The 12,199-nt window shown below is 40.1% G+C and overlaps 1 protein-coding gene and 1 long non-coding RNA gene across 12 annotated transcripts in view; one reads left to right on the top strand and one right to left on the bottom strand.

The window, feature by feature from the left end:
• The window catches only part of LOC134660854 (uncharacterized), an 848,341-nt gene that overhangs the window by 617,491 nt on the left and 218,651 nt on the right, over nt 1–12,199 (top strand). The gene's annotated exons all lie outside the window — the stretch shown is intronic.
• The window catches only part of LOC134660838 (hepatic leukemia factor), a 132,909-nt gene that overhangs the window by 9,129 nt on the left and 111,581 nt on the right, over nt 1–12,199 (bottom strand). For 4 of the 11 annotated variants that reach the window (XM_063516681.1, XM_063516677.1, XM_063516683.1 and 1 more), the window contains 3 exons: nt 2,788–2,924; nt 2,215–2,422; nt 1,620–1,732 (listed from right to left, as the gene is read on the bottom strand). In XM_063516681.1, coding sequence (XP_063372751.1) covers nt 1,620–1,732; nt 2,215–2,422; nt 2,788–2,924 — 458 coding nt within the window. Of the gene's footprint in view, nt 1–1,619; nt 1,733–2,214; nt 2,423–2,787; nt 2,925–3,533; nt 3,628–12,199 lie in introns of those variants that run through there. The other 7 variants (XM_063516678.1, XM_063516682.1, XM_063516674.1 and 4 more) reach the window with 4 other exon arrangements.

Here is a 12,199-nt window from a genome sequence, read left to right as displayed (position 1 = left end):
TTTCTTGGCTAGGTTTTACGTGTAGGCATATAGGTAATATATATTTATCTATGTTACATTTTCAAAAATTTGGTTTGTTTTTAAAAACAGAAATTACTATGTATAGTATTCATCATGAAAGCAGTTTGCCTAAGCTGAAAAGGAGACCCTCGCTAACGCGCGCCTAATTGTCAAAAAGTTTAAGTTTTCAGATTTTTTCTTTTGTATACGCCTAATAGTCTACCTTCATGCCAAATATCAAGTTTGTAAGTGATCTAGAAGTGGGTTAGGTTTTTGGTCTATAAGTATTAATTATTTTTTTTCATCGAAATATCAATAATTTCCAGTTTCAGATTTTTCCCTCTAGATGCACCTAATAGTCTACCTTGATGCCAAATATCAAGTTTCTAAGTCATCTAGAAGTGGGTTAGGTTTTTGGTCTATAAGTATTATTTTTTTTTTTCCATCGAAATATTAATAATTTCCAGTTTTCAGATTTTTCCCTCTATATACACCTAATAGTCTACCTTGATGCCAAATTTCAAGTTTCTAGGTCATCTGGAAGTGGGTTAGGTTTTTGATCTATATGTCAGTCAGTCACAAAAATGCCGGTTTTTAAACGTTAATTTATCAATAACTGTTTGAGCTATGTTTATGAAATTTTGTATTTTGTACAAGCTAAGGGACTTGAATACTTCTTCCTCGCGTTGTCCCGGCATTTTGCCACGGCTCATAGGAGCCTGGGGTCCGCTTGGCAACTAATCCCAGTAATTGGCGTGGGCACTAGTTTTTACGAAAGCGACTGCCATCTGACCTTCCAACCCAGAGGGTAAACTAGGCCCGTATTGGGATTAGTCCGGTTTCCTCACGATGTTTTCCTTCACCGAAAAGCGACTGGTAAATATCAAATGATATTAATAAATGATTAAGCTAAGGGACTTGAATACATGTGCCAAATTTCATGTGTGTAGGTTAAGTAGGTTTCAAGTTGTGAAGGGGTCAAAAGTAGCTCGAAATGGTTCGTGTAATATTACAGACGGTCGCCAGTTCCTTTTTCTTTGAACTTAGCTGGACACGCTACCGCGTGTCTAGATCATGTGCATTTACAAGCATACCTTCGCAGCACTTTGTATGTCTTTTTACTAAAAAAAATAATACTTTTTGCAACAAGTAATTCAAAAACTGCTGGCCCGATGGTTCAAGTTTGAGGAGTATGGGCCGGCAAATAACTATTTTCTTTCGGAGCGATTATTTCCGTAAAATATTCACTTTATCAAAAAATGGCTGGTGTAGACCTTATTCGTTTTGAGAGAACTATCCAACGCTAAAATGTAGTGTTTTAGTTTTCAAAAACATACGTTTTGTATCAGATACAATGTATCTGGTACCCAAATTTTTTTATTCCGTAGTTTTTATTTTACCGTTCTGTCGCCATGCATGACTTATGTACCTATCCATACCAAATTGCAGCTTTCTAGCACCGCGGACGGTCGGACAGACAGACATGGCGAAACTATAATACGAAACTCTAAAAAGGAAGCATGTTTATGATTGTGAGTGTCTGTGTGGAGTGTGCGTGTTAGTGTGTGTACGCCGCTCCCCGGAGGCAGCATGCGGCTAGGAATGATCAGCGCACTAACTTCATTTACCTGTTTCCGGGACTTCTTGATCATGGGCTGCGGCTTCAATTCTTCGTCGGAGAAGGCCCGCGTCCGGGGGTCGAAATCACGACCCGACGACGCCATTGAAAATGCTGGAATATTACAAATACCCATCAAGTTTCAATACCAGTCAAGCGCTCGAACGTTTTTGTTATCTTTCGGGTATTATACCAACTTTAAACTCGATATTTAGATACCTGCCTACTTTTTAATTCGTCAAGTTCTAGATTTTTTTTATTCGAACAGTAAGAAAACTTTAGACAAATAATTTCGATAAATGTTAGCATATATACCTACCCCGTTTTTTAAGATTAGAATTTTTTTAACCTCAAAAGTAGTGGTAATGGTAGCTAACTTTTTCTTCCGAAAAGCTAGGCTCCCATGATATCTAATATTGCGGCACAATGCAGACACAGCTAATTCAGTACATAGTTACTCAGATTTAATTTTGACGGGTAAAAGTTACTACTACTTTTGAGGTAATTAAATTTCTAATCTGAAAAAATACTGACTACAGTAAATGAGAACGTGAATTAAAGAATTAGAAAAGAAATGGAGATTAGTTGAAACTTACTGGAATCGGCGGGTGAGAGCGGCGGGTTGATAGTGTCCGGACTCATGCAGTCGGAGGGCGAGGGCGAGCGCTCGCGCTTGGTGACGGGCGCCTGCAGCCCCAACGCCAGCCCGGCGCCCGCGCCGAACGCCGAGCCGCCCAGGTGGGCGCCGCCCAGCGCCTCTCCTTGCATGCCATTCTCCGACAGGAACTCGTCTAGGTCCACGTACTGGAAAACCACAGAGCGGACACGTCACGCAACGTGCCACGAGTGGCGCGACGCGCACGTATTGACGCACAGCATAACACTCGCAATGTATATTTTACAATAACGGAATTATAATTATATAAGTACAGTCGCTGTATGCAATTCGCTAGCAGTATTTAACCCTAAAAACTTAGGCTACATTAATTTAAATTATAAAGGTAAACACGAGGGATGGATGCAAAAGATGAAGCGTGAGGCGGATAGGCGGGGAGGTTCAGAGCGGGTAGCTTCTCTATTACCTAGTGCGAGCGGCAGCGACCAGGAAGCTGGTGAGAGACGCACACAACACGCAACACGCAATAGGTAATAAAGTTGCGATTACTGACTTCCTGTACCTTGAGATCGGGATCATAGGGCAGCGTCTTGTCCCATAAGTTCGGCCCCAGGAAGGCGGCCTGCGCCTCCCATAGTTCGTTGTCATCTTTCTTGTCCTCGAGCGTGTCTTTATTGTTCACCGACTTGCCTGTAACAAACAAGACGTAGGCCGGTCACTGATGAGCCCGCGTCGCAACCCTCCGTCCGTACCGCCCTTGCGACTGAAGCTAGGCAACGACCTGGCCGGCTCCAATACGACCCGACTGCGCCGTTATCATGGCCCAAATAGTCTTAAATTCGTTTAATAATTAATGTTACTAATGTGGCGGCAAAGATTGAGCGATCGACGCCGGCATAGGTTGTTAGCTCAGCATTTTTAACTACTGGACGAATATAGAGTCAAGATATAAAAATACAAACATTATAGACAAAACATAGGTATTATATTTAACAATATTTAGGACATTGGATCTGATTAATAATGGAAATTATAATCGCAGTGCACCAAATGCGAGCAAAAATATTAAAACAATAATCGCACCAGCAAAAATCTTGTAAAGCATATTTTATATTTCAACATATAACATAGAAGTCTACTTATTCTAAAAATGCTAGTAAATCGATAAATCATCCAATGTGCAACTTGTTAGTGAATAAACCAACAGGTACTGAAGTCTTAAATGTAGTATAAGCAGATATGAACGCATATAGTTTTCTATGATTTTAAGTTTTTGGATAAAGAACAAAAAGTAGATACGTAAATCTTGATCGCCTGTACTGCGCTGATCTTCACGAAAAATAACTCGATTGGCTTTAACTCGCGGTCGAGACGGCATCGCGTCGCTGCCTCGTATCACACTACACATGACAGCACACTGCATCCAGTTGGCTTCCGTAAAAAAGATTACAATTAAATATATCGGGTGTGGCTTGTAACACGAGCAAATAATTAAAACAGACTGTACTCCTCACGTGACACTTTAATTCAATAACTTTTAAAAATGATGAAGCCTTTAGGTTTCCGATTTTTCATACAAAATAAATATTATCTTCAATGTACGCTATTATCATTGTGATTGACGTTGCTTGTCACGCCTTAAACATAACAAAATTCGCAATACATTGCGTCTTAGAATAAACTTTAAAGTGTATTAAAAATCAAAACACAAGTTATTTTTAGTAGTAGCTGAACAAATGTTGGTCAGCATGAGGAGTACAGCCTAAAGTTTAATTAATGCTCGTATTACAGGCCACACCCGGTATATGTATACTTAGCTACTCTCTACATCGTCAATACTTGTAGAAATAAAATGCAAATGTAATGACATCATTACTTCAGTGGATACGATTGTTCTTCAAAATGTATTAATAATATCGTGTCGACACGCCAATCGTGGCTTTATTAGACTATTCGCAATTCGAGCTAAACCGAGCGCATAAGTACCTGTGTAGCCATTAAGTACGAAGTTGCCAGATACGGATCAGGCGAAAGGCTGATTGGATATCGTTCAAGTTGGAACAACAGATCGAAGAGAAATAATCAAACAGTAACACGTGTACTGGAATGTAACGGAGAGGGCTGTTGAGGGTGGTGGTCACATGGCGGGGCACGTGCTGAGCAGGCTGCGGAGCGCGGCGCTGCGACGGGCGCGGTGCGGGGCGCGGGCGGCTTTAACACGTGACGGCTCACGCGCGGCGTACACCTCGCACCTCGCCCGTACTTCATTCGATCCTATCCTGTATACCTAACATCCACTAATTGCAAACTCCCGTACCTTCATGTGTACCATAGAGCGCGTGCTTATGGATGGAGATCACACACACACACACACATCAGAAACGACGAAATGTGACTTCGAAAAGAAAATCGGAATACTAACAACTTTTGGTACTGTGAGCGCAGAAAACGTTTAAAATTATTTATCCGTTTACTAGAGTTATCTTTCTCTCGGCGTTTAAATGCTGAATAGCGGCCGTCATAAAATGATTGTGTTACGAGCACGTTATAAAATGATAGGGTCAATAGAGTACCGTAACATACGAGACGGATGCAAAGGTGGCTCGGGCCGGGGGCGCGTGCACAGGCCGCGAGCGCGTAGCGGCCCAAGGCGAGCCGCCGCATTAACATAGCGTGTCATCTCTGCCTACTAATCAGTAATCACACAACTTTTTTTATTTTTGCCGGCACGCGTCAACATTGCTAAAATAAAGTACACAATTAGCGGCTAACGATACTAAGCACAAAAGACCCTACTCCCTAGACATCATTATTTTACAGATAACAACTCAAATAATCCTAAAGGCTGTCTGGAAGAGATCGCTCTTTACTTCATGTATTATGTCTCTACTGCTGTAAATGCTTTATTGAGTGCAATAAAGAGGATTTGTATAGTATAATAATTGAAAGATATTAAGTATGTAGTCAAGATGTTTTTAGCCGGTGTAATATGAATTATAAGTTTCCCTATATACAGTATTTATTATTTATGGAGGTCAAACAATGCAGGCAACTTGAAGGAGTTTTAGAATTCTGGCTGGGACGTATGTAATTTAAATATGTTTTATATTTCCAGGCGTTTCAGTTCGGGTAAACAAGGGCAATAAATATGAAATAATAACGGTTGTGGCCTGTAATACGAGCAAAAAATTTAACTGTACTCCTCCAACATTTGTTCAGCGAATATTAAAAATTATGAAGACTTTGGACTTCCTATTCTTAATACAAATTAAATATTGTCTTCAATGTACACTGTCATCTACACACTATATTGAGCATTTCATACAGATCATAATGGCCCTTTACACCATACAATTAAAATGAATATCTTAGGAGTTATCATATAAATTAATAATCAAGCGGACTCGACTCGCTTACGCTTTACTATTAACCGTGCCAAGCCGAGGCGGGTCGCTAGTTCTAGGTATTAATTTATAAAATTAAGACCTGCCCTTCATAAATGAGACATTCTGTACTTTGTACGTAGGTACAGCGGGCTGCAATTCGTAAGGTGGGCATGATTTTTTACAGCTGGGTGTACATATTCGCATTCCTTTTTTTCGACTGGAAAGCTGTGCTGGCCTGTCACTCTACTCTCCACCGATGAACCGCTGCCAGATTCCTGGATCTAGCAATAAGGGTAGTATAGCAAACGAACTGAGTAGTTTCGTTGCTCTAATTACCATGTACCATTTTCCCAGGCTAACTCTTAGTCTAATATTCTTCAATATAAAAGTTAAGTTGTTAACAAGCTGGTCCTAAATTAAGTAAATTTAGACAACTAACTAAACTATTGATACTTTTTCCTCGGCAATCATTATCATATCCTATTAGCGGTATCTACTTTTATGTATTTACCTATAAAAACCAATTTAATTAGGGCTAATGTTGATGATGATAACCTGTAGAATATTATAATAATTTCCCTGTTGGGATTAGCTGCGGCAGATTTTGTTTTGCGTCGATATCATATCCATGTGTCTGCTCCTAACATAAACAATGAGGTTTGTATTGATACGTCAACAGAAACTAGTGACACAATAACGATCGTGGGAGTTGCTAGACACGCGATCGCGCGGCGTGCGCGCGAGTTTCCTCGAGAAAAACCGCGCCGGCTCAGCGGACCGGCGGAGGGGAGCGCGGAAACGGGAAGTGTAAGCTAACCCACTTGTCGGAGTTACGTGCGCCCGCGCCCGGCCCGGCACGCTCCACTCGTGCGCACAATGCGCCACACACCCCTCTCTCTTGTTGCACAATCGACTCTAACGTTACACTCGCATCACTGCCTTTGACAATAATAGACCTCTACTACGCTTGATAACAAGATTAGCTCATCATGAAATAACAATTTGAGCCATTAATATGGCTTCATCTTGGGCAGGCTTTATACTTAATTTCATTTAATACGGACATAATAACTACACTGCGAAGTCTACAAAATAAATCTAGTTGACCATAACGATTTCGCGGCTATTTATTTACTCTCACTTTTATCGCCAGTTTGGTGAAAGTCTCAAGGTTCATCCATTTAAAAATGGATGAACCTTGAGAACCATCACTGCCTACACAAAACTTCAGAGTACCATACTTAATATGTTTTTATAAATAAATACGCCTGAGCTAACCTGTCCCATTTATTAAAATACTTAATTTGTTTTTCTATTTTATAAGGGTTAAAGTTAGGGAAGCGCTGGTGGCCTAGCGGTAAGAGCATGCTACTTGCAATCTGGAGGTCGCGGGTTTAACCCCGGCGGTCCGAGTTTTTCGGAGCTTATGTACGAAATATCATTTGATATTTTACCAGTCGCTTTTCGGTGAAGGAAAACATCTTGAGGAAACCGGACTAATCCCAATAAGGCCTAGTTTCCCCTCTGGGTTGGAAGGTCAGATGGCAGTCGCTTTCGTAAAAACTAGTGCCCACCCCAATTCCTGGAATTAGTTGCCAAGCGGACCTCAGGCTTCCATGAGCCGTGGCTAAATGCCGGGACAACGCGAGGAAGATGAAGGGTTAAAGTTATTGGTACCTATCTATGTATTTATTGGGCATATTATAATTTGTTATATCTAAATATTGCAAGACCTTCCGGTTTGAAATGTTAGTGGCAGAGAAAGTGTTTCCAGAACAGTTAACAAGCATGTACCGCGCTCCACGGGGCCCCGCCGGCCCCACCTGATGACGACGGTGACGTCAGCACTCTCACTTTCCTGAGACGCAGAGGTAGAAAGTGACGTGGCGACCTCCCTAATATCTACGTTCCGCATTAATCAATCATGCTATAAGAATCATTACAATAATCAAAATCGTTTTCGTACTTTCTGTCTATACTTATAAGTAGTTGTAACCTTTTTGACACACGATTCGAATAAAAACCTTCTGATATACATGTGGGCATGTGGCCCTCGAAAAATTCAGTTGGAAAATAAGTAGAGACAAACCAAAGAAAGTCTGCAGCGCAATAATTTGACATCGAATTAAAAAACTACATATGGCAATGTTTTTTAAGCAGTCAGTAAACGTCATGCACTATGGTATCTGTTTGTCAAAATCGTTTAAATATTCATTGTGTTTTGTGATGAACGGAATAAACATGGTGAAACCTTACAAAACCGGCGTGCGGGAGTTACTTTTCCGCATGACGAATAATTTTACACTTGTAAAAAGACAGCACGAGGCGATTCAAGCTGAAAAACGACAATGTTTACAAAATTTGGAGTTGATGACGGGTAAGTGGAATGAAACATCTTAATACTTCACCATATGTACCTACTTAGATAATATAATATTGGTTTAGACTAAGGTTTCACAGCAAATTGAACACACCTAATAGGTATAGTCATACTTATGAACTTCCTCTAACATTTCGAGAAACTCATTGGTACTAGCCGGGTTTTGAGCTCGAACCCACAACCTCCATGCTTATGCTCACGGCATGGGTACCTACTAGTTAAAGCTAAAATTAATTTTTAATATATGTTTATTGTTTTAATGGTTTATTTCGTTTTTCCGAAAACTTCAGTTCGCAAATTGCGGGCAATTTCTCTGTCAATCTAATTACGCCTTAATGGGAGTAAAAGAGAAAGATGCTCGCATATTGAGAACTTCGGTGTTCGCGGTAGGCCCTCTGTGCCTATTTACCGCCGTCGCGGATATTACAAAAGCTTATTAATTTTGATGAAGCCAAATGTCACATTCTCCCAATATTATTTATCAATATTAGTATATGTCTACATATTAATAGTGACATCTATTGTTGGAATGAAATTTATTTTACCATAAAAATTAAGCTGTGCATACAGCTTAATTTTTTCATAGACGGTAAATATGGTAGAAATTTCACAAGTATCAAGACTATTTAATCCATTTTCTGTGGTGTTGTCGCATACTGATTTTTAAAAACTACTTTTAATCTAGCGCTGCAGACTTTCTTTGGTTTGTCTCTAGGTAACAAGCGTAAATACGTAAGTACATACCTTATCTTCTCAGAAACGGATCTAACGATCCCCGAAATATATATATAAATAAATATACATATAAATAAATAAATATACAAGAATTGCTCGTTTAAAGGTATACATATTAAGTTTTCGGGGGCGAAAAATCGGTTTACATACATACAGAATGAAAACTTAAACTGTACTGTTGAGTACCAATCCGCGAGGGGGTGATGATGCGACGGCGACGCGTCGGTGGCTGCGGTATGTATCGCGATCGGAATGCTGCAGTGCGCAGGTGGAAAGCTGTTGCGTAACCGTCTCACTTCCTACTCGGGAAATATAGGTGAGGAGTGCGAGGGAAGCGGGGTGCGAGTTGGGGGGAGCGGGAAGTAGCCGTTGCTCTTGCGCAACGGAGAAAGCAAGCGTTTTCCGGCGGCGCGCGATCATTTTCGTAAACGTGTGAATTGAGCGAAAGTGAACGAGAAAGTAGAAGCCTCCACGCGCGTCGCGGCTCAGGCGTTAGTTGGCTGGCGATATATTACGGGTTTGACCGTATCAAAAATATTATCAGCTTAAATAATAAATAAATAAGTATTATAGGAGATTCTTACACAGATTCACTAAGTCCCACAGTAAACTCAAGAAGGCTTGTGTTGTGGGTAGGTACTCAGACAATATGTAAATAATAAATTTACAAAACCATAATACTGGCGCGGTAAATATTACGTACATAGATTACTAAAGAATAAAGATCAAATTTATTGAAGCATGAGGGACCTATGACTTTAGGGCTAAGACAATAATTACAAATTTATAAACATTTTCAAATTCTAGGAGTATAAAGAATAAATAGTTAAATGGCGATGCTCATGGCGAGGTGGGACATTCAATATCGAACTAAGTAGGTGAATATTTTACGAGTTAGCCGTCCGAGCTATGTTCATGGAAGCCACTAGACTAGAGTGACAACAATATCACTGGTACATAGGTACTTAGGTAAAAAGGCGGATATTTATCTAATACCTTTAAACGAGCAATTCTTGTTTATTTATTTATTTATTTATTTATTTATTTATATATATATATATATATATATATATATATATATATATATATATATATTTCGGGGATCTCGGAAACGGCTCTAACGATATCTATGAAATTTGGTATATAGGGGTTTTCGGGGGCGAAAAATCGATCTAGCTAGGTCTTATCTCTGGGAAAACGCGCATTTCCGTGTTATTATATGTTTTCCGAGCGAAGCTCGGTCACCCAGATATTATCGATTTAAAAAAATACCCATTTGATTGAAATAGTTACAGGTACCTAGTTTTTAACAATAGCTCTTGAGACTGTAGAATATGGAGTTATGGACACAGACATTGCGCCTTTAGTCTCTTATCGTATTTAGTTACGTTTATAAAATATCGGCCGATTATAATTTCTATTCGTAATCAGACAAACGTCCTGATGTTGAGTTCCGCACACAGTAAACCAGTATTTTGATGGGCGTGCATATTTGTTCAGCTCCGCCGGTTGAGGCATCACGGACTCCAAAAAGCGTTTGACGTGTTGTCGATGTATTTGAATAAGAAATACCTAATAAGTGTGCAAAATTACATCAGAAGTGTGTTGCTAAAATCAATACACTAATAGGAATCATTTTCAATTAATACTCTAATAAACACTGATAACATACATTAATATCCACGCTGAATATGTTTATTTACAAACTACCTAATCAAGTTTACAGAATCAACCACCTAATCAGGTACTTTTCCTCAGAAATTAAGTGACAAAGCTTGTTTTTATATTTATGTAATCACTAGCGACCCGCCCTGGCTTCTCACGAGTTAACCAATTATTTATAACCCTTCCTCTTGAATTACTCTATCTATTCAAAAAAATCACATCAAAATCCGTTGCTTAGTTTTAAGGATCTAAGCATACATACAGACAGACAGACAGACAGGGAAGCGACTTTGTTTTATACTATGTAGTGATTATCAAATTGCAGTGAAATAAAACATTAACGATCTGGACGAGTAATCGTAATAGGTATGTAAATATAATAAAGTTTACATTTTAAGTATGAATCAATTTTCGTTACCAAGTCTACAACTAAACCAACATCCCAGTTCATAAGCGGTAACAAAACGCGGCGTTGAATATTTATTTATGCCGTAAAGATTGAAAGTGGTGTCGCTATCGGAATAATGTGCACTACTACGTCGGTGGAAAGTAAAAGTCGGAAGGTGCTATGCGCGGCTTGAGCAGCGGGCGGCGTGGCGGGGCGGGGGCAACGCGGAAGCTTGCCGGAAGATCGCTTTTACTCTCGTTCACAGCCAGCGACTGAGGGCCCCCGCCCCGTCCAGGCCACTGTAATGCTGTGCTATAAGGCCAAAAACTACTTTCCGGTCAAAATACGATAGTAGGTATGTTTTCCAAGCTGTGGCCCGTTCAAGGATTCCGCGAGCAAAGCCATATCAAAGGATAGGTGGACGAAAGAATACGAAAAGGGACTGCCGAACACGAGTAAGAGTATTTTTTTTTTTTTCTTCCTCGCGTTGTCCCGGCATTTTTGCCACGGCTCATAGGAGCCTGGGGTCCGCTTGGCAACTAATCCCAGTAATTGGCGTGGGCACTAGTTTTTACGAAAGCGACTACCATCTGACCTTCCAACCCAGAGGGTAAACTAGGCCCGTATTGGGATTAGTCCGGTTTCCTCACGATGTTTTCCTTCACCGAAAAGCGACTGGTAAATATTAAATGATATTTCGTACATAAGTTTTGAAAAACTCATTGGTACGAGCCGGGGTTCGAACCCGCGACCTACAGATTGCAAGTCGCACGCTCTTACCGCTAGGCCACCAGCGCACGGAGGGTTCCGCACCATCAACAAAAAATAGAGCAAAACAAGCAAAAAAACGGTTACCCATCCAAGTAGTGACCCCGCCCGACATTGCTTAACTTCGGTCAAAAATCACGTTTGTTGTATGGGAGCCCCACTTAAATCTTTATTTTATTCTGTTTTTAGTATTTGTTGTTATAGCGGCAACAGAAATACATCATCTGTGAAAATTTCAACTGTCTAGCTATCACGGTTCGTGAGATACAGCCTGGTGACAGACGGACGGACGGACGGACGGACAGCGGAGTCTTAGTAATAGGGTCCCGGTTTTACCCTTTGGGTACGGAACCCTAAAAATTACCTACGGCTTATTCGTAAATATGTAGGTACCTACTTTAATATAGCAGGACAAAGCTGGAACATCCTAAAGAATTAACTAAAGTCGATAGTCGTTAACTAAATACCCTAATACAAAAGCATTATTCGGCAAGTCAGTTTAACTGATATCCAACAAATGTAAGTAAAGGTACCTATGTGTATGTACTTACGGATCTATTTATTTGTTTCTGTAACCAAACCAAGTATTGACAATTAGTAAGAAGTACTATTTTTAAATCGACTTTGAAATTCTAAATCCGTT

Source organism: Cydia amplana, chromosome Z (genome assembly GCF_948474715.1).
Source record: "Cydia amplana chromosome Z, ilCydAmpl1.1, whole genome shotgun sequence".
NCBI classification, from domain to species: Eukaryota; Metazoa; Arthropoda; class Insecta; order Lepidoptera; family Tortricidae; genus Cydia; species Cydia amplana.
This window is presented reverse-complemented; position numbering and strand designations above follow the sequence as displayed.